The 23,337-nt window shown below is 43.5% G+C and overlaps 1 protein-coding gene across 4 annotated transcripts in view; it reads right to left on the bottom strand.

The window, feature by feature from the left end:
- Positions 1 to 23,337, bottom strand: part of LOC131677719 (sterile alpha motif domain-containing protein 5) — a 668,233-nt gene that overhangs the window by 270,111 nt on the left and 374,785 nt on the right. Inside the window, exon 3 of one of the 4 annotated variants that reach the window (XM_058957721.1) lies at positions 22,578 to 22,684. The exons of the other annotated variants lie outside the window; for them this stretch is intronic. Coding sequence (XP_058813704.1) covers positions 22,655 to 22,684 — 30 coding nt within the window. The 3' untranslated portion in view covers positions 22,578 to 22,654. Of the gene's footprint in view, positions 1 to 22,577; positions 22,685 to 23,337 lie in introns of those variants that run through there. 4 annotated transcript variants of the gene reach the window in all.

The following is a 23,337-nucleotide window of genomic DNA, read 5'->3' as shown; positions in this document are numbered from 1 at the left end:
TTTCTTCAGCCACTTCGAACACCGCTCCTCCTCGCAGCAAGCCAAATCCGACATCCAAGCTAGCAGCCTTTCCAGTCGCAGCTACACAGCAAACTGCAGTATCCAGTACACCCTCTTCCAGCGCCAGCAAGCCGAAGCCGTGCGACAAGTGCGGTGAGAGTCACTACCTGTACAGCTGTCCGGAATTTCGGAAACTCAACCTTCGCCAACGGATCGATCTGGTAAGACAGAAAAACCTTTGCATTAACTGTTTGAGATCGAGTTCCCATTATGCCCGGAACTGTTCTGGGTCAAGATGCCGTACATGTACCAAGAAGCACCACACGCTTCTTCATACTGAGCCCTCTGACGACAATCCCGCTTCTGGTCAAGCCACCGGATCAACTTGCTGTGTTGCCCTCCAGCCGACTCTCACCGCAGCATCTGCGCTGCATGCTCCAAACTCACTGTCACCCCAGTCTGTTTCGCAAGCTCCCATCCAGCAACCGTCTACCTCTACCTCAATCGCAAACTTATCCCACATTCATGCGCCTTCCATGAGTTCTCAGACTGCCCTCGTATCACATACTGGTGAAGTGATTCCTGGAACCGTTTTCCTTCCGACTGCGCTAGTGAATATCCGTAACGGTAGAGGTCGCATCGTCACTGCTCGTTGCTTGCTGGACTGTGCTTCCCAACGCAACTTTGTTTCTGGGGCTCTTTGCGAACGACTGCAGCTTCCTCGCATCCGATTGCCGCATGCTATCCCGATAAGCGGAATCGGAAACACTACAACGCTGGTTGAATACCAGGCCACGATAACCATCTCCTCTCGAGTCACTCCCTTCTCCGTACAATGCTCCATGCTCGTTCTGCCTTCCATTACCGTCAAGCTGCCCCAGTCGACGGTAGAAGCCCGCCACTGGCCGATTCCAAAGCACGTGGAGCTTGCAGATCCAACATTCGCTGTTACTGGCGACATCGACATGATTCTGGGTGCCGCCCATTTCTTCCAAATTCTTCGATACGGCAGGATATCACTCGGGGAAGAGTTACCGCTTCTGCAGAACACAGAGTTCGGTTGGGTCGTCTCCGGAGAGTGTTTATTGGAAAACCACGATCACAGCGATCCACGCAAGTGCCAGTTCAGTAATCCCTGCACAATCGATGAATTGGTCAACCGATTCTGGCAGCTCGAAGAAGTCCACGATGCAAAGGGATGGTCTCCGTCGGAACGATACTGTGAGGAACATTTCTTGAAGAACACCACCCGCAACTCCGAAGGCCGCTACGTCGTCAAGCTGCCCAAGCGTGACGAGCTGCTTTGGCAGTTAAAGGACAACAAATACAACGCCACCCGCCGCTTCTTCTCTCTGGAACGATCACTCGGTGCGAGTCCCGATAAGAAGGCGATGTATCAGCAGTTCATCCACGAGTACGTGAGATTGGGACATATGCGGGAGATTGGCCCCGATGAAATCGACGCGCAACCGCAATACTACCTTCCACACCACGCTGTGATGAAACTCGACAGCACCACTACAAAGCTTCGTACCGTATTCGACGCATCATGCCGCTCGAAGTCCGGTATCTCGCTGAACGATGTCCTGCTTCCTGGTCCCACAATCCAGGACACTCTCGTGACGATTGTCCTCCGTTTTCGAATCCACCAGTTCGTGTTATCTGCGGACATTGAAAAAATGTACCGGCAGATTTTGGTCCATCCCACCGACCAACCGCTGCAGCGAATTCTCTGGCGCGACGATCCCGAGGCTCCACTGAAGAGCTACCAGCTCCGCACCGTCACATACGGCACAAGCAGTGCTCCATTTTTGGCAACTAGGGTGCTGCAGAAGCTCGCCGATGATGAAGGGCAACATTTTCCGCTGGCGGAACCCGCTGTCCGCCACGACTTCTACGTCGACAATTTGCTGTCCGGTTCTGACGATGCTGAATCTCTCGCCGTTACCTGCAACCAGCTCATTGCAATGCTCGCATGCGCAGGACTTCCTCTCCGACAATGGTCTTCGAATTGTCAAGCTATTCTTGATACCATTCCGTTGGAGCTCCGAGAGACGAAAACACTACTCGATTTGGACCACGAGTCCTCCGTGACTGCACTTGGCCTCCGCTGGGAACCGTCGACCGATTTTCTTTCGTTCAAGACGCCGAATTGGAAGGAATACACGGTTCTGAACAAACGAACGATCCTCTCTCAGATCAGCAGTCTTTTCGACCCCTTAGGTTTGATTGGACCGACCATTGCAAAGGCGAAAATCATGCTGCAGAGTCTTTGGAAGCTCCATCTCGACTGGGACACACCCGTGGCTAACGGATTCGCTCACGAATGGCACGAATTTCACCAGAAGTTTTCAGCACTTGCCCACCTTCGAGTTTCTCGCCATGTGTTACGTCCGGGTTACGACCGCTTGGAGATTCACGGGTTCAGCGACGCTTCAGAGTCTGCATATGGTGCATGCATCTATCTCCGGTCAATACCTGCCGAGGGCCCTTGTACAGTTCGCTTGGTGATTTCTAAGTCCAAGGTCGCTCCGATGGGGACTCAAACCATTCCACGCCTCGAGCTATGCGCAGCTCAACTCCTGTCCAGACTTCTGAAACAAGTTCAGGACAGCATCGACATCACCGCAACCACATATCTGTGGACCGATTCTTCCATCGTCTTGAACTGGATATCCGCAACTCCATCGACATGGAAAACGTTCGTAGCCAACCGAGTGGCTGAAATCCAAGAGCTGACGTCTCACGCCGTTTGGAATCACGTCCCATCCGAAGACAATCCCGCTGATCTCGTTTCTCGAGGAATGGACCTCGATGAACTCCTTGCCAGTGCACTGTGGTGGAACGGACCGCAGTGGCTGAAACTAATATTCGCTCCTTGGCCAGCGAAGTACGTCGTAGCGACCTCAAACTCAGACCAACCGGAGGTCCGACAGACTATTGCCCTTCCGGTCGTGAGCGTAGAACCGTCAGATATCGTCGATCGCTATTCCAGTCTTCGTCAGCTACTTCGGATCGGCACACTTCTTCGACGTTTCGCCGCTAATTGTCTCCACCGTAAGAATCACCAGCCTATTCTTGTCGGCCCGTTGACGGCTCTTGACATTGATCGCACTCTGCTCAATCTGGTCCGTCGCATACAACAGCAGTACTTTGCCAACGAGATACGCCAACTTGAAACCGTCGGAAAAGTAAACCGTAAATCCAAGCTACGGTATCTGCACCCGACACTCGTAGACGGCATTATTCGTGTCGGCGGCCGGCTTCACAATGCAGCGATACCTGTCGACGGAAGACACCCGATCGTCCTCCCCAAACATCGTTTCACCGACATGATCGCCACGAGAGAACACCATAAGACGCTCCATGCCGGTCCCAGCTTACTACTATCCTCGTTGCGCCAAAGATTTTGGCCCCTCGGCGGACGGAACTTGGTTCGCAACATTGTTCACGGCTGCATGGTATGCGCACGTGCCAAACCCAAGCCGTTGCAGCAGCTGATGGGGGATCTGCCATCTGTTCGGGTCAACCAGGCGTACCCGTTTCAGAATGTTGGCGTTGACTTGGCTGGGCCAATGTACGTGAGAACGTCACTCCGAAATAAGAGATCGCCATTCTTCAAAGCCTACATCACCGTATACGTATGTATGGCTACCAAAGCCGTGCACTTGGACCTTGTGTCGGATCTGACCACTAGCACATTCATTGCGAGCCTGCGAAGATTTGTCGGCCGTAGAGGAAAGCCTGCGCATATCTACTGCGATAACGCCACGAACTTTGTTGGAGCACAGCGAGAACTGGAAGAACTGCGGAAGCTTTTCCGAACTCAAGTTCACCAAGATGCCGTAGCAAACGAATGCGCAGACAACGGAATACAGTTCCACTTCATCCCACCTCGCTCTCCCACATTCGGTGGAATCTGGGAAGCCTGCGTGAAATCCGTGAAGACCCTGCTTCGCAAAATCCTCGGAAATGCCCACCTAACCGAATCCGAGCTGCAAACCGCATTGATTCAGGTCGAGTCAATGCTAAACTCTCGCCCAATCACGCCGTTGCCGGACAATCCATCCGATGAGCTTGCTCTGACTCCAGGACATTTCCTGATTGGTCGTCCGTTGAATGCGGTACCTGATCCAGATTGCCGTGAAGTTCCTGAATCCAGGTTGTCTCGATGGGAACGAGTACAACAGCTAACTCAGCATTTCTGGAGTCGTTGGCACAAGGAGTATCTCGCCACCCTGCAAAGTCGCTACCGCTGGACAGAAGCCATGGACAATCTAGCCGTTGGTTCCATCGTCGCTCTCAAAGATGAGAGAGCACCGCCGTTGAAATGGCCCCTGGGACGCGTGCTCAGCGTTCATCCCGGCCCTGACGGCCTTGTTCGTGTCGCCACCGTGAAGTCGACCTTCGGCATCGTTCAACGCGCCATCCCGAAGCTCTGCTTACTTCCAGTTGAAGTAGCGCCACCCATCGTAGCACAGAGTCCCGCACCAATTAGCAGCCCTACGTCAACAACGCCAAATGAAGGCCCTTGCTCAGGGAACCGAGCCGCCGGACGAGATCCCGGCCCTTGCTCAGGGAACAGAGCCGCCGGACGAGATCCCGGCCCTTGCTCAGGGTACAGAGCCGCCGGACGAGCTCCCGGCCCCTACTCGGGGAAATGAGTCGCCAGACGAGATCCTGGCCCAAGCTCGGGGGTATCGAGCGGTTCGTGGTTCACCTGTAAAGAACCAAGCCTCGCCGTGCGGGTTCCTAGAACCCCCGGCTGGGACTTGACTCAAGTTAAGTACCCCATCCTAATTTGTCAAACCAACAGTTCGCGTACAGATGTTCCTCCTTTACAGCACACCACTCCCGGACAGTATCCTGCAGTCGGACCCGACGCACCTCGAAAAATCATCCTGGAAGCTGTAAGGAGGCCTGTACCGAGAAGACGAATCCAGGTCTTCATATCCCGTTGAACGTCAGTCATCGCAAGAAGCTCGAACTTCCGCCGCTAATGCCCGTTGAATTCCTTAAAATTTCATTGGCGGCCGGAATGTTCAATACTCACCTCTAATTCTCCAATACGAACCTGAAATGAAAATGAAATTTTATGTTTTGTATATACTTGTAAATACTTACCTAGATTTAAGAATAAGTGAACTAAACTAACCCTAGAAACAAATGCAATGTTAAGATACTTACCATAAGATTCACACTTCAAACCCATTGTGCGAGCATAAAGCATAAAACAGATAGTAAAACGCAATCGTTGGTGTCGGTCGCAGAAAAACAGTTTTTCGAGTTTTCATTTTCGCGATATCCAAAGTTCCCTACAAACCCGTTCATTTCGCGCGCGACAGCTGAAAGTGCAGTGGATGCAGAAAAAGTCCTGATTCAGCAGGTGAAAACGGCAAAAAACTTTCTAAAAGATCCAGAAAGTAAGAAGAGTGGTGAAGTGCGTGAACAGTTACAATGAAATAAAATATATAGAACGAAATGGGAAAAAAACGACAACGACGACAGCAAATTGATTTGCTTCAGCAGAATTCACGACCATCAGTAAATAAAGAAGCCAGGTGGCGGGGCTTCGAAAATGGACCTCAATTTTTGTCGGTACAACATTCCTCAACCCATCTGGTTCAATATCGATTGTACCACAAATCGCTCCGATACACTTGCAAGCGAACAAAACGTGACCTATTAAAGTGCGAGTGCGTAATTTACCCCTCCCTCCCATCACTTCCCAGTAATGATTTACCAAAATCAGGTGGCGCAACTAGCGTCGCTTGTCGTTTTTCTTTCTCGTAGAAGCAGGCAGGGTAGGCTCAGAGAAAGAGAGAGAGAAGGGGACTATAAAATGCTTATCGTGTTGCTAAATCTCCGACTCTTCGGCTATTTTCTCGCAAACCCTTTGAGGCCGATCCGGCTTAGCCACCGTAAGCCCTGCAGATAGTTATTGTTTTCGTTTCCCAACCTGGGGACTGGGGCACCATGGGAAGCTGTTATTTGCAAGACACAAGAGACGTTGTTGCGTTGCGACGACTGGAGAACGGATTTTCCGAAGCTTAACTGCAGTAATCGATTGCGCTCCCCTTTTCCTTATCTTGGCACAGCCTGGTTTTCCCCCCGTTGCTGAGTGCCAGTGCTTGTGTGTAAACTACAGTCGGAGAGGAGGCTTTACCTGCTTCCAGTGGGCTTAGTAGTCTGATTGGAGCTCGTAATTCTTCTGCCATGGAGTAGGTTCCGATGTTCCGGGCTGATATAGGAGTGCCGGCACTGAACCCCGGGCGGCAACTGGCTGAGATATTCCGGGATTTATGTTGCAATCATCTAACGAACGAGATTCAATCGCACGGCCGGCTGGCAGTTTGATGTGTTTTGCTCTGCTTGGATTTTTCTGAGATTTACAATTTTTTTATTGTATCTGTACTATGATACTTGTTTTTTCAGCATTTTCTATCGGTTTTGTCCTTTTTTATACCAATCTTTCTTTCTGTATTCATCGTTATTTTTCTGTTAATTCTGTTCATTTTGTAAGTAGTTTTTTTATTTTCTGTTTATTATGGTCTCTATGTACTTTTCTATTTTTTGTTCTTTTTTATGATTTTCCTGCTCATTATATTATTTCTGTTTGCTCGGTATTTCCTATTTTTCGTTTGTTCTTTGTGTGGTTTCTGTTTTTTATTATTTTTAAATGCTTTTGGTTTTACCTATTTTTTATTTTCTTTTTGATATCTTTGCTCCTACTACTCTGATCTATTTGTTCTTCCTGTTAGTGATAGAATTTTCGCTCTGTTTTTGTTTTCTGTTATTTTCGCTATTTCTGGTAATGCGCCTTTTGTGTATTCTAATGATTCTGTTTTTTATTCTTTCTGGACTTTCCCTCTTTCTGGGCTTTCTTCTATTCTTGCTCTTTTTATAATTTCTGTTCTTTCTATTCTTTCTGTTCTTTATGATATTTCTGTGCTTCATAACACATTTGGTCGTTCTGACTTTCCAATTCTTTCGAGTCTTTCTGTTAGTGATGATATTTTCGCTCCATCAGTGCTTTCTGCTGTTTTTGCTTTTTCTGACGATCCTGCTTCTTGCGTATTCTAATACGGCTGTTTCTTTCTATTATTTCTGCTAATTTTGTTTCTTCTGATCTTTCTGCTCGTTATGTTCGTTATGGTTTTCTGTTCTTTCTGTTTTTCGGTTCTTTCTGATTTATTTTCTATTTTTCTCGATCTTTCTGCGTTTCGATTTTATTTTCTTTTAATTCAATCTGTTCTCTTTTATTTATGTTCTTTCTAATACAGTTACTCTTTTTGTTTTTTTTTCTGTTCTTTCGATTTTTCTGTTCTTTCCTCTATTTCTGCTTAATTTGTTCCATTTGATAATTTTCTTCTTTGTGTTTCTTTTTTCTTTCTATTCCTTCGATAATTTTTGCTCACTCTGACATTTCTGTTATTTGCAATCTTTCTGTTCTACCTGTTCATCTTGTTCCTTCCGCTTTTTCCTTTATTTCTGTTATTTATCTTCTTCTTGGCATTTTTATTCTTTCTATTTGCTGTGCTCTTTCTATTATTTCTGTTGTTTCTGTCGTTTTTTTCTTTCTGTATTTTCTTTTCATTCTGTTCTTCCGGTTCATTATATTCCCTTTCTTCTTTTGTTTTTTCTGTCCTTTTTTGTAAATTTTCTCTCTCGATTTAATTTATTTTTTCTGTTCATTTTTAGCTATTAGTTCTTTATCTTCACTGTTGTCATTCGATTGTTTCATTTCTCTCATTTTTCTGTTACTTTTGTTCTTTTCGTTTTATTTGTGTTTTGGTTTTGTTCTTTCTGTTCTTCGGCTTCTTGTGTTTCTGCTTTTTCTTCTTTTCCTGTTCCTCGTTTCTCGGTTGTTTCCATTCTTTCTGTTCTGTTTCGTGCATTTTTTATTCTATCTGCTCTATGTTTTTTTATTCTTTATGTTCGTTCTGATCTATCTGTTTCTTCTGTTCTTTGTAAAGGGTGTTACGATCAAAGGTTGGTAAAACAGGAATGTGTGTAAATCGATTATTGTTCTTCCTATTTATTCTGACCTTTCTAATTTTTCTGTTCTTTCCGTTTAACCTGTTTTTACTATTCTTTTCGATATATCTACTCTACCATTTGGTCTTTTTGTTTGTGATATAATTTTCGCTTCTTGTTTTCTGTTATTCTTGCTCTTTATGCTAATCGTGGTTTTTGGTTTCTCTCTTAGTGAGCTATCTGTTATTGTTGCTCTTTTTGCAATTTCCGTTCTTTTTGTTCTTTCTAATCTTTCTGTTATTTCGATTCTTTACATTCGTTGTTTCTGACTTTCGTGTCTTTTCGAAACTTTCTGTTAGTGATGTTATCTTCGCTCCTACTATGTTTTCTGCTTCCCTTTGTGTATATTATAATATTTCAGTTCCTTTCTATTCTTTCTGTTAATTTAGTTTCTTCTGTTCTTTTAGGTAGTTGTGCTCTTTCTGGTTTTCTGTTTTTTTGGTTTTTCTGAACTTTTTGTTTTATTTCCTATTCTTCCTTCCTTCCTTTTTCAATGATTTATGATCTTTCTAATACATTTGCTTTCTCTGTTTTACCATTTTTTCGATTATTTCTGTTCGTTTCTCTATATCTGTTTAATTTGTTTAATTCATTGATTATTCTCCTTCTTTTTTTCTTTTCTTTCTGTAATTTTTGCACACCGTTGCATTCCTGTCATTTATATCGTCCTGTTTTATCTGTTCTTCATGTTTATCTCGTTCTCTTAGCTCTTTCTTCTCTTCTGTCATTTCTCTTCTTCCTGCAATCTTTGTACTTTTCGTTCTCTGTCTTATTTCTGGGGTTTCTGTCCTTTCTATTCTTTCTCTACTCTCTGTTCATCCCGTCAATTCCTTTATTTTTCTTCTGTTCTTCTTTACATGTTTTTTTCTCTCGGTTTATTCTATTCGTTCTGTTAATTTTTTTTTCTATTAGTTCTATCTGTTTGCTCTGTTCTTTCTACTCTTACCGTTCATTATCTTTTTTCTGTCTTTTTATTATTTCCGTTTTATTTGTGTTTAGTTTTTGTTTTATGGTTCATCTGTTTCTGCAGTGTTTTCCTTTTTCCTGTTCATCGTTTTCCAGTTATTTTTATTCATGTTGTTCTGTTTTGTCGGATATTTCTGTTCTATCTGTATTTTATATTTCTGGCCTATCTGCTCTTTCTTTTTCTATTCTTTATGTTCGTTCAGATCTTTCTTTTTCTTCTGTCCTTTTTAAAGGGTGCTAAAATCAAAAATTGATCAAACAACAATGTATGTAAATCGATGAAAATTTATATTGTAAAAATCATACCATATTTTTAGCAAGCTCAATTCGTACAGAAAAAAGAAAACATTCACTCAGGCTTACATTTTAGTTAATGTGAATTGCCGGCTCTTTCGTTTGACTCCTTCAATCAAGTTTTGCTCGATCTCTTTGGTCACCTTCCTCACCGAAGAACGCCAATTTGCCTTGAACTGCATTTCGTAGAAAACTCGCTTTCGAGTCTTCTTTTAGTTCCTCTTGACGATTGCCCACTATTTCCTATTGAGTGGAGTGTGTTGGGAGGGTTCAAGTGCTTGCACGGAAAAAATCCGTTCATAAATTCGTGAACAAAAAATCACGATATCGTGAGCTGAACGATTTGCGGAAATCGTGACTAAGTTCCTGAAATTATGGACAATAAACCTCGTGTGAAACTATGTGCGTTTTCAAAGAACTAGTTCACGCAAAAATGTACGAAAACGATTTGTGGCTCTGTACTATATTTTTGGTACTCCGCGGTTCTCGTTTTCTGACCAAACATCAGATTGAACTATATTAATAACGATGTTTAAGGACCTTATTTTCTCATATCTGCTCCTCGTACCTATTACTAGTCGGTAGAAGCTGGACATAACAATATGACATTTCATGAAAAAAACCCAAATTTTATGAAATAGTTCACGCGAAAATTTCAAGACCATGTGCAGAGTTGCATGAAATTGAAAATGATCACGGATGTCTTCTAAATATCATACACAAGCACTCAAGATAGATCGTGAATATGAATCATGAACCAGTTAACGAATCCATGAATAATATTTTATGATTTCGTGAACTATTTTGCGGGTTCATATAGCCATGTGTGACTATTATACTAGGAATTATGAATCAGTTCACGTTTCCATGAATAATATTTCATGATTTTATGAACTATTACATGAGCACGAATGGTCAATCACTAGGAGTCGTGAATCACTTCGCGTATACAAGCACGAATGTTGAATCGTGAGTTATATATTGAGAACCATGAACTAGTTCACGATGATTGAAAGGATTCATTAATAATATTCCGGGTTTCGTGAAATAGTTTCTCAAGAAAATGATTTGATTTTGCGAACTATTCCACAAACACGAAAACCAGACCATGTTCAAGATGAAACAAATCATGAATAAGTTCAAGTCGCATAGTCGGACTCAACAATGTTTCAAAAACTATGCATAAAATCACGATTCCACCTTTGGCTTTATGAATAATGTTCAAAAAGTTGTAAACTAGTTGACGTACAGAAAATCGATTTGGTAATGGTATGGCGGAAACCGTGACTGGAGTTGATAAATCAAAAACAAATATCTCCACCAATAAAAGCATTGTATAGGCGTTGCTGAGTGGAAATAAAACTTAATTTTAAAGATACATGATTTTTCTTCATGGATCTATTTTCGTAACGTAAAAACCTAATTGTTCCAGGATTGATGGCACTTTATTCACTATGTTGGGAACAATTTTTTTCTTTGTGACCACCACCATGACGTTGTTCGTGGCCTATTGCGTAATGGAAAGATTCCAAATCCGACCAAAACAGAACGGAGCAATTGTGTTCTTGAGGAAAGAAAACCGACGTTTTTCCAGATACACCTGCACATAAGTTTTCTGGTTGATAATCCTGCTTGCAATATAAATGTCGCTTTGCAAACCACAAGAACAGATGGCCTGCCATACGAGATATTTTTGCGAACTTCGTCAGCTTAAGGTCATTGAAAAATTCTACCACTTTTCTATTCAAGTCGACGTATAATATGTCCGTCCAGGAAGCTGTTTAAAGTCTGCTTTGACGTAGATTTCGTCTTTCTATACCAACATCTTCATGCACAGCTACCGCAAAAGATGCCAAATCCGGCCTAAACATAACGGAAAAATTGTGTTGTTTGAAGAAAGATAACAAACATTTTTCCTGGCATTTCAGGACATAAATTTTCTGGTTGATGGTTCCGGTTACGATATAATTGTTGCTTTTCAAGCCGCAAGAACTGATGGCCTGCCATACAGGATATTTTTTTGCGAATTTCGGCAGCCTAATGTGATTGAAAAACTCCAGCACTTTTCTCTTCCAGTCGACGTATAATATACCTGCTCAGGCTTAAAGTCTGCCTTGACGTAGGTTTCGTCATCCTGTCCCACGGAATCAAATTTCGTCAGCATCTTTACGTACAGCTTCCCCGTGATCGTTCTCTAGCCGGCTTGCTTTGCTTATCGTTCATATTTGAAGTCACAACCTTCTTGTAAGTCGACAGTCCGGCTCGTTTTTTTAGTTTGATGTACGGTTCTAAATGACGCTGCCCGGTTCCTTACGGTATCCCGGACGTAGAAGTTAGTGTTCCACCTGAACCACTTGGACACCCTTTTCGTCATTTTTGCGAAATCCGACTTCGATTTCCCCACGATCTGGCTTTCCTGGCTGTCGACAAACGTTTTTCGAAAACTTCTATTATGTTGGTGAGAATTGGAATTGGCCAAATTTTGCTCCTCTTGCTTCGGTTATTTTTTTAACAACTGAAGAGCAAACAAGTACACATACATCTTTAAAATGAGGGTTGTGCAGCTTTTTTTAATGCACGATGAAAAAAAACGCCAAGTTGAAGTTGACCCATTTTATTTTTTTCATGCTTTCAGTTTCTTCTGCTCTTTCCATTTTTGTCTGTTTTTTCGACTTGTTCACATTGTTCAAATCCGATTCTACTGATCCTTTTGCACTTTCGGCATTTTCCCGCGCTTTTCGTCATCTCTAGTCTATTTGATGTTGTCCCTGTTTTTTCTGTTCTTTCGTTTATTTCAATTATTTCTCTTCTCTCTGCTCCGTTCCATATACTTTTTCTTCCTTCTAGTTTCTTATGTTTTTCCGTTTCATCCAATTTTCCTAATTTATGGTATCCCTCTATAATTTCTGACCTTTACAGTGTGTTAGATCATTACCCTCTGTTTTTAATCTATCTATTACTTCTACTATATCTGCTTTTTTCTGTCCTTTATGTTCTATTCGATTATTCTGATTTGTAAGATAATTCTTATCCCGATATATTTTCTGATTTTTCAGGTATTTTCGATCATTCCGTTCATTTGTTCTTTTTCCTATTCTTTTTTATTTTGGTAAACTGATTTATTGACGTTACCCAAATTCTCCCCACTTCATGGTTTCAATCGCTGACGATAGTATAAGAACCCCAACATCGACCGAAACAGAGCTAATTTATTATTCTATAGCTTGTTCGCAACCTTTAACCCAACCTTTAGAACCCTTGGATAAAAATGAATGTGCAGCTCGTTGGCAAACGATTAATAATTAATCAGCAACAGTTAAAGCTATGCTAGCTACACCCACGCTTTAGGTTATTGATTCATTTCATTCACTCCCCCCCCCTCCCCCCGACGACACTAAGGCAATGTTTGGCCCCCTATATCAGCAGGAAAGTTTAATCTAAAACTTCACATTTTCGCCCTCATCCTTCTCCGATCCAACTTTCAACCAAGAATATTCCATTTATTATTAGAACTCATCAGATACCATCCCCATAACTCCAGCTTGCATTCCCAGCTCGAGGTTTAACACAAAGTTTACGACAGTGAAAAATAGTTTTCCACTATCCCCCTCTAACCCCCGCCTGGTGGTTGGGGCTTCGGAAGGATATTCTGAATCGCCCTGCTAAAAGTTTGGCTACGCACACGGTTGGTTAAATAAGACCCGATTTTGAGCCAAGTTTAAAATTTATTGATAGCATACACACAGACACAAAAAGAACGAAGGCCGTAATTAAATCCAGCGGTAAACTTGTGCTGGATTAGCTTGCGATGGTCCGGGATTCGAATGGGTCGTTGGAGTTAAACTTTGTAGTTTATCTGGTAAACACAATTATTTGGATCGATGACATTTCAGTGATTTAGCCGAAAACGGTTGGTAAATATTGCGGAATAATCGGGTCTTTTGGTGCATGCCACAGGGAAGCAGACTAGAACCTTTGTGTTTTATTTCTATTTGAAAATATCACCCAAGCAATATTCGGATACAATCCAGTATTATTTTAAGCCCATTTGGTCGGTGGTAAATCAGGCCGGACTAAGACGCAAAATCGTAAAAATTGAGATAATGATAGCATTGGATAAAGGATTTCCAGGCCTGCTATCAAACTCGCTGTTGTCTATTCCTACAGCCAGTGCTTCTCTTCCTTACCCGTCCGCCCTTACCTGTCCATCCAGTCAAAAGGGTCACAAACATTTAACGATAACTTTTCCTCAATTCAATGGACATTTTCAAGAGCGGCTGGCTTTCAATGACTCATTCTTTTCATCGGTTCATTTGAATCAGGACGTTACTGACATCCAGAAATTTCACTATCTGAAATCAGCAGTTACGGGCGAGGCTACTCATATCAGCATTTTCCATGCTCTCTTTAGCCACATTAATTCAGCCGGCGGAAATCAATGGTAATCTGCCACTACACAGGACCGAAAAGGACGTGTATATGTTGACGACGACCATCGTGGTAATCGATCGCTGTTGCAAGAGGCATTTTTTCATTTTGATTATAGAAGTTTCAACCTTAACCTTCCGGAAGCCGCGCTAGTGCACTGAGTGCACGCTGTTCTGAAAATCTAGCGAAATCGTCTTAGCGCACCAGCGGCTGCTCGTTCAGTGGGCCATTTGCGCGACTTCCGGAGGGTTAAGGTTATTTGCCTCTTCGGGTTAAAAAAATCTCTGACCCTATGTGCAGGGTTGGGATTCGAACCCAGGTGAGCTGCGTACAAGGCAATCGATTTACTACTAATTTTCAACTATGCTCTGCCCGCCCCCGTAAGAGGCATTTTTAGAGCTTTTGCGTTACACTTCTCAACCCAACCTGATTACCGAGAATATGAGAATACTACTGAAGCTAAAGAAATTGAATGTTACTGTCAAAAGAATCGGTGAACAATCCCAAAACGATAAGGGATCCGTGCGTGTCCAGATCCGATCTCGGAAGTAGACCTTCTCGCGAATGTCGAGTTCATGGCTCACCCGAAAATAATTCCCGATCTACTCGTCCAAGATGTTCCAGTGGATTACTGGAAACTTTCATCAAATCTGTTTCCGGTGTATCCTTAATTTCACAAGTGTCCACCGATTGACATTATTTAAGAAATCTAGCACTTCCCACTCTTTCAGACAGCAAACAGTATTCAGCTACCTAAATCTCTTCCGATATTCCGGCTGGATAATTTCCGACTCAGCTGGTTAGGTTCCTTCAGTCGAATCTTCCTTGTAGTGTCGTAGCCGTTACCCTATTACAGCTAGAATATGGAATCGAATGGTTTTGTAAAATCGGAGCGCTACTATCCCGGACCGACTATTCACTGGAGGAATTAAAATGCGATGAATTGTTTGCATCTACCACAATGAGAAATGCAGAAGAGCTATACGTGGTATTCCAAACCCAAGACACTTTATCGGTTACCACTGTTTGAAACACGACTCGCACGAAATACAAGAAGTTTCTGGCAGAATATCTATCCCTCGAACGGTCAGAGCAATGACGACAGTACGAGTGGTCTTCGAGGCGTCGGCCGAGACCTTTACAAGCTCGTTCCTCAACGAAGCTTTGCTAGTAGATCCTATAATGCAAGACGATATCCTATTGACGATCCTTTGATTCCGAACGTTTCCCATGGCGTTTGTGAGTGATCGCCGAAATGTATCGGCAAAGTTGGCCCTATCCAGATGATGGCGGCAGATGAACTCCCGGTGAAACGTGGTTTTCCACTTCGAAGTAAGACATCTAACCAACTACCAGGGCTGTTCGGTATATCATCCAGTTCGACAGGTACGGGATGGTAAACAAACTTGGGAGCCTGCGTCTGATATCCTTCGCTTCGACCCGCTATTCGCAAACATAAGAATACGCCGACTATTCGAGCCGCTAACACGCCGATCGCCATCAAAGATAAGATGTTAATGCAAGGCTTGATTCTTGGAATGGGACAAGGAGATACCGAATCACATAGTGACGTCCTATTATTGATCGTCCAACTAAATACATGTCGATTCTTCTTGACAAATTCGTGTTTAACTCCTCGCATCCAAATCCAGAATCGCATTTTCGATGAAAATAACGCTACATCGCAAGGGACTTTGTGCTACGAACCAATTTACATTCCCAGATCATCGATATACTTCAAACTCCTATCACCGGTTCGTATTTATGCTCTGATTCTTCAACCGTAGAATGGATGGATGGAGTACCTGAAAACTTTCGTAGCAACCTGAGCATCGGAGATACCAGACCAGGTGTACTTTCAGGATCTTCAACGAGACTTCAAACTAACCGAGAAGTCTTCGTAAGTCCAATCAACGAGATGTATATCTTTCTACCAGCCCCGCAACATTAACAAATCTACAAGCAAGGTTATCGAAATGTCTTGTAATAGCACTACGGTCGCCCGATTCGGTTGCAGCTAATATTTAATAGAGGCAACCAAATTGTACGTTCGGAGAGGAAGTGCTCTCTGAACATTGCATCAGTGCTACGAAGAATTAACCGACAACGTTGTGATGTTTTGGTGATGCAGCTGCTACTCATGATTTTGTTCGGTTATACGAGGTACAAGTACACAATCCAGGTGCGCCGACAGTCAAGTATATTTCGATTGGGTTATTTGCCAGTACGGAAAACCCGCCGTACAGGTGCCACGTTCTGGACGCAGTAACTGGAAGATCCTTTCTCTCAATACTGGTTTCATTTTTCAAATGGTATCTTGAATACTAACTGGGGTAGCAGGCATCCTAAAAGATCACGAAGGCAGGAACACCCGGTGTCTTTCATCAAAAGTCGTAAATACAAATATTGTCGCTCTGTTCTGCTACCTGTATGACATTGGAATATGCACACAAAATCTACTTATTATTCAGAAAGTGAAAAGGTGCTCAGCCGTCACAATGACTCAAGTGATATGCAGACGATGCAGAACAATAATTAACTTAGATAACCCCAAAACATACATTTCACTGGGTGATTCAACATTTAGAGCATAACAAGGCTGTCAAAAAGCTTTTTTCACTATGTTTCCAGACCCTAAGGGAACTAAGTGTAAAGAGGCGTCTACAGCTTTCAGACCAGCCACTCCATATTCAAATTCCGCTTCATTACCTAGAAACCACCCTCTTGCTCGTTTAATTTCCAAATCCTACGGCCACCTAACACTTGCGGCTATACGACATAAACTCTGGCCACTTCATGGTGGAAGACACCGCATTCGGTGCAGCTACGTCCTTTACGCTAAAATTTAGCCTACCGCAGCCACTCAACAAATTCCTTTGCATCGAATCTCGTCCAATCAACATGATTGTGGCACATATACTATGTGACACAATCATTAAAGCGGCCAGGCCAACTGTGCAGCGTATAAAATATATGGCAATCAAATTACTCATTTAATGAAGAACTTAATCAACGAATTATTTTGAGCCTTGAATAAGAAAGAAACGTGAACAACCGTACCGACCGTTTCAATTTAATGGGGGTTTGATAAATCGTTGGGAGTGACTTGGCTAAGAAGGTTGATGTCACTCCTTTGGTCCTTTCCTGTGATGGGGCAAAAGTATTAACCCTGTCCTGGCTAATCGCCTAGGTTATAGCGCCTTTACTCGCTGTTTGCATATTTTTGGTTGCCAACACTAGCAAATCATGTGTTCTGCCACACCTATCTATACCACATTGGTTCACAGTGGGGAAATGAGACTGTTATTGGCATATAGAAGCAACGAAGTGACGCGGGTAAAATGTGTTCCTTTGCTTTGCTGTGACAGAGCGGTGTGATTTTAGCTTCTAGTCTGTACGAGGTCAGGCGCTAGACTGTGAGTTGCTTTGAATTTAAAAATCAAACAAAAAAGGGCATGGTACAATATTAGTATGGAGTATCTGCCATCGACGCAAATGAAAAACTGGTAGAATTAACGCTCTCTATTAAGGATTGACGATTTCTCAAAAAACAGCTTGAAATCTTCGCTGATTCGAATCCGAAGAAGCACTCGGTCATCAAATTCTCACGAAAGGCATTCTGCCAGACGCACAGAAATTTTTCATGAATGCTGAATAGCTAGGGAAAACTATGCCAGGCACATTCGAGGTCCTCTTTCAAATGTCCTGGATTTTTACTCGCATGATATAGTCATCCTACTATAACTAGTAGCTTGGTAACTTGATTGCCCTCTGCGCAGCTCACGTGGTTTCGATTCCCTACCCCGCACATAGGATTAGAAATTGTTCTAAGGAAATTTTTCTCACCCTATACCTAAAGCCTTGAATTAAAAACAAATATAGTTTCATTTTAAGCAGAGGTGTAGGTAATATCAGATACACAATCCGAGTGAAGTAGAATAAATTTTAGGCTGTTAACTCGAATGCAGCATTTTTAAGTGGATTTTTTTTTGGTATTTATGCCAGCGCACTCAATAATAGGCTTAGCCTACCGGTGGGTCTGTACCGGATCCTGGAAAGTTACTTCCAGAACCGCGTACTGCTATACGAGACCGATGCCGGTCAGAAAAGGGTTCCGATTACCGCCAGAGTTCCGCAGGGCTCGATCCTAGGCCCGGTGCTATGGAACATCATGTATGACGGGGTTCTGAGACGGAAGTTCCCTCCTGGGGTCAAGATCGTCGGCTTTGCCGACGACGTAACCTTGGAGGTCTACGGGGAATCAATCCCTGAGGTAGAACTAACCGCAGAACACGCGATCAACACGGTGGAGGAAAGGATGAGCGCGAGAGGCCTGGAGCTCGCTCATCATAAGACGGAGGTAGTTGTCGTCAACAACCGCAAGTCGGCACAACATGCAGTTATCCCGGTGGGAGAAGTCGCGATCACTTCACAGCGGAGTCTGAAGTCTCTCGGAGTCATTATAGACGACAAGCTGACCTTCGGCAGCCACGTCGACTATACATGCAAGAGAGCGTCGACTGCTGTTGCGGCTCTATCGAGGATGATGTCCAACAGCTCAAAGGTGTGCGCCAGTAGGCGTAGGTTACTGGCAGGCGTTGTCGTATCTATCCTCAGGTACGGCGGCCCGTCATGGTCAAGAGCACTGAGGGTAACCAGTCACCTACAGAAGCTGGAGAGCACCTACCGCGTGATGTGCCTCAGAGTGATATCTGCCTACCACACGGTATCACACGATGCATCCTGCGTGATAGCGAGCATGATGCCAGTCGGGCTGGCCATTCGGGAAGATGAGGAGCGTTTCGAGCTACGTGGAAATAGAGGAGCCCGCGAGCGCACCATGGTGACCTCGGTCGCCAGATGGCTGCGTGAGTGGGATAATTCCTCGAAAGGTAGGTGGACCCGCCGGCTGATATCTAACATATCGAGTTGGGTGGGTAGACCCCATGGGGAAGTTCACTTCCACCTGACACAATTCCTGTCAGGCCATGGCTGTTTCCGACAGTACCTCCACAGGTTCGGGCACACGGAGGTTCCAGCCTGCCCGGACTGCTCAGGTGTAGACGAAACTATCGAACACATACTGTTCGTATGTCCTCGGTTCGACGTCGAAAGAAGAGCAATGCTTGACGTCTGTGGCTGGGACACAACCCCTGATACCCTTATTCAGCGGATGTGTCAATCGGTGGAGAAGTGGAACGCAGTCTCGGCTGCTACCACCCAGATTGCCTGTAGGCTACAGGTAATCTGGCGAACCGAGCAACAGACGACGGGCACGACTAACTAGTGATTGGTTAGTTGGAGCGAAAAAAGGCCCGAAGCAAGGCAGAAGAGCGAGTGTATAGGCGTATAAGTGGACTGCCTCATGCCAAGATGGGAGGGTCGTAGCGTAGTGTGTTGGGACCTAGCTATCGATGCCTCATGGCGTGGCAGAGGAGTGAAAGGGTTTGCATCCAAGTCAGTCTCACACGGTATGTTAAGGGTGAGCACCCAAGTCAGCCTCACATGGTATGTCAGCCCGATCAGAATGAAATAACAAGATTATAACAAAACACAATTTTTGTAACATATTGTGTTATAAATTAGGTCTCGTTAGTAGTTAAAATAACAGAAATTTATAACAAGTAATAATGCGAGATATAATTTTGAAATATTTCTGTTATGTGTTTCTGATCGGGAGAAGTGGGGCCTAAGAAAAATGTCCCACAGGGGATGCCAGGGAGAGTGACAGAGATATACTAGAGTGGCACGATCGAGAGTGAACCAGATGATAGGGTGAGCACCCAAGTCAGCCTCACATGGTATGGGTGAGGCGAGCACAAAAGTAAGCCTAGCAAGGAATGAGTAAGGTGAGCACACAAGTCAGCCTAGCAGGTGAGCACAAAAGTCAGCCTCATGTGGAGTGTTTGAGAGTGAATCAAGGTGCGATAGAGAGAGCACCCAAGTAAGCCTCATACATGACATATGAACGCGTGAGTGAGAGTGAATGGGTACATTAAGTACAACCATCCCCCCAGAAGTAATACCGAGAGGTAGTTTCTGGGGGGAACGATGGCGGAGCCCAATGGAGTTTAGTCGGTATTAATGGCAGCGTCAGGTGGACCCGCCGGAGTTTAGTCGGCATTAATGGCAGCGTCACCATTCGAGCCCGACACGCGCCCAGTACACCCCGTGTGGTAGCTTGGACACCTACCAATAGCACGTGTACTGGGCTAGGACGTAAATGTCTTCTCCATTGTAAAAAAAACACATACGCACACACGCACAGACATTTGCCGAATTCGACAAACTGAGTCGAATGGTATGACAGACGGCCCTCCGGGCCGGGATTAGGTTGATTAGGTTGTTCAGAGTGATTGCATAACCTTTCTATAGGAGAAAGGCAAAACCTGGTAAATGAATTGGTATCATTAGAACTTATCAAATTAGCTTTATTTAATACATAAATTACCGTTAAATCACTTTCTCCTGTTGGTGAAGTTACAGATCTACCCTAACACTGCAGCTGTGCCAAGAAAATATACGAATTTCCAAACAAACCATGCGATAAATCACCAAGAGTTGTGTTAACCTCTGGCATGCAAAAGCAAGCCAGTTCTTGACAAGTATAAACAAATAGTCCATCGTCGCTTGTAACGAAAACTTGAAAACCAAACATTGAACAGAAAACTAGTTTGTACACATGTACATTGGTGTAGATTTACTAGCAACTACGCAAACTCCCTCTTCATACTACTTCTCTACTTCGGGGCAATGTTTCTTTGACAAATCCAATCGATTGCGTGGCTTCGTTTATGAATACATTAATCTTCATTGTAAAAGACTACACTGCACTGCGGCAAATCACGCTCTCCGCTGTTTCTAATTGGAATTTAGAGTTTGATTGCACTTCTGTTTCGACGTTTTAATCCAAACCAATTTTAACCGCATTGACAAGCATTGGTGTGATGCACGTAATTGCGTTGGACTCCAGTGAAAGCTGAATGTAGGCCATAACCTTTTATTCAGTTGTTTAATCTCAACAAACACCTTGAGTACTATGGCTCTAAATATTGAAAAATATACTTCACCTTCCAGTCCCTTGCTAATTAAATGCCGAAAAAAACTGTTGACAAATTAACTCAATAGGTCGTTAACAAAAATGGTTAACAAAAAAATGGTAAAAATAGAACTTACCGTGATGGGGATTCATCGTTGCAGCGTTGGGTGAAAGCTGCCGACACCGTGCAAATCAGCAACACATGTGACCATATTGTCACACACGCTGAGCCAGTCACAATAGTCGATAAAATAAAATCACTCAGGCAGGCAATTGGTGAGGGAACAAACAAAAACTGGCTCATTCAATGAGTTTCAACGTCGCAAATGCTTAGTGTGGAAGTTTACCGTGACTTAACTTTTTGTCGGTTCCGACAGCATGAAGTAACAAGTTACTTTACGCTTGTTCGGACATGCCGTAGACTCAGGTGATTCGCATTTCTAATGCCAAAAGACCCTGACCACTACGGCAGCAGACAAAGGGTTAAGTCGCCGGTGAGCTCTAAGCTTGCATATATGATCCTTCCACGCTTTTCTAAACTTTCTCCTTTCAACACCTTGCTCTCCCTTGAGTACTATGGCTCTAAATATTGAAAAATATACTTCACCTTCCAGTCCCTTGCTAATTAAATGCCGAAAAAACTGTTGACAAATTAACTCAATAGGTCGTTAACAAAAATGGTTAACAAAAAAATGGTAAAAATAAACACCTGCTAAGCCGAACACCCCACCATCTGGTACTTAATACTAGAATTTGATTTGCTAAACGATACTCTCCCGCGACTAATGACTGACAGTGGCTTTCCTCTACTAGGCAAAAGAAAACCGCTCCCATGCTTCGAGAGGTTTGAATAGCTTGAGAACATCATCGTCTATTTCAAAGGACCTAATCCATCAAAAGCTTCCCCATCTAACCAACCATCAAGCATCGGCATCCCTCTATCATTCATTCCTTCCTTCCTTCTTGCCTGACTGACTGATCGCTAATCAAGGGATCCGACTTCTCCGGCAGCCATCACAATCCATCAGTCGGACGGAAATCTCTTCGGAATCGGATATAGGCAAAAAGATTGCACAAATGAAGTGATTAAGCTCTTGAGAACCCTATGACGACCATGTCGCAGAAACGGAATCAGGGCGAACAGAGAGAGCGGTCAGGGGGAGTCAGTGCGCAAACATCCGACCGGAGAGTTCATTTCGATTCGAATTACGGAATAAATCAATCGTGTTGTGCCCTTGCGTTTGTATGTGTGTCTATCTGTGTGTGTGTGTCTCAATGCCAATGCATAGGTTCAAGTTGAGCCTCTTTGATACACTGACTGCCACAAGAAATCAGCAATCGCCTCGATGTCAGTCAATCTAGTGCTACCGACTAAGCCGTGCTGAAGGTTATGGAAGAGATGGGGGGAGGCAAGAATCCTCAGCTCTATTTGATTCATTCGAGCCGACAAAATTCCATCCTTCTGTGAATGCAAGGACTGACCTTCCACAAACATACACACACGCACATATATAGCCATCGAAAGGCCCAGAGTCCGGTAGATAATGCAAACTTTACAAGCAACCGAACCGAACCAAGCAAGGATTGAGGGATTATTCAAATCATTCCTCGCACCCAACCGGAAAAGGGGAATGCTTGCCTGCACCGGTGAACTCTTTAACCACCTCCTCGATCCAAGCTCTCCCCCCCCCCCCCCTGATCTGTTTCGTCAACCGAGTGGATGATGAAACGGCAGGACCTGAGCGCATTCCTTGCTGGCTTCTGTTTATCTAGGAGGAGGAGGAAGTGAAGGATTGGTGACCTTTTGATAGGCGATGGAATGAATGGTGCCGTTTAAGGAGCGTTTTTTTGTTCGATCAATAGAAGAATTATGGTTAGCAGTACTTACAACTAGTTCCATTGCGATAGAGTTGAACTCACCTGAAAGAGAACAAAAACGATATTGGTTCGTTAAATTGAATGGCAGAAGGTGAAATGTAAAAGCGATACTTGGTTGAAAAGTCAAAAGTAGAAGATAAAATCCAAACGATGAGACGTAAAATGGGAAAGATAAAATACAAAGATAAAAAATGGAACATAAACGGTTGAAAGTTAAATGAACTCCATTTGTCCTAGAACAATCATCATTTAATTATTCGACCATATCCAATCGATTAATTTGGTTAGGACAGCATGTAAGTGTAGTTAGTAAATCGATTGCCTTGTATGCAACTCACATGGGTTCGATTTCCAGCCCCGTAAATAGGGCTAAAGATTTTTTTCCAATCAGAATGACACTAAGGTTAAAACCTTTATAATCCAAATAAAAAATCAAAGAAGTACATTATTTTGTAGAAAAACCAATAGTAGCATCCTTCGACCAACAAAAATACATTACAAAAACAGGATTTTTTTTGCTCTTAGTTCGACATAAATTTCTTATTCATCTTATTTTTTCTGAGCTCTCGCGTATTTCAGTCTGAATTGAATCACTGTAGTCAGCCAGAAACGATTGAAATAAATCGAAGAAAACAGTTGTTTTGTTCCCAATAAAAATCATAACGGTGTACCCCGCTAATCGTTCCGCTTATGCA

This window comes from Topomyia yanbarensis, chromosome 1 (assembly GCF_030247195.1).
Source record: "Topomyia yanbarensis strain Yona2022 chromosome 1, ASM3024719v1, whole genome shotgun sequence".
In the NCBI taxonomy this organism is placed as follows: Eukaryota; Metazoa; Arthropoda; class Insecta; order Diptera; family Culicidae; genus Topomyia; species Topomyia yanbarensis.
Note: the sequence above shows the minus strand (reverse complement) of the source record. Positions and strands in the feature narration are given on the sequence as shown.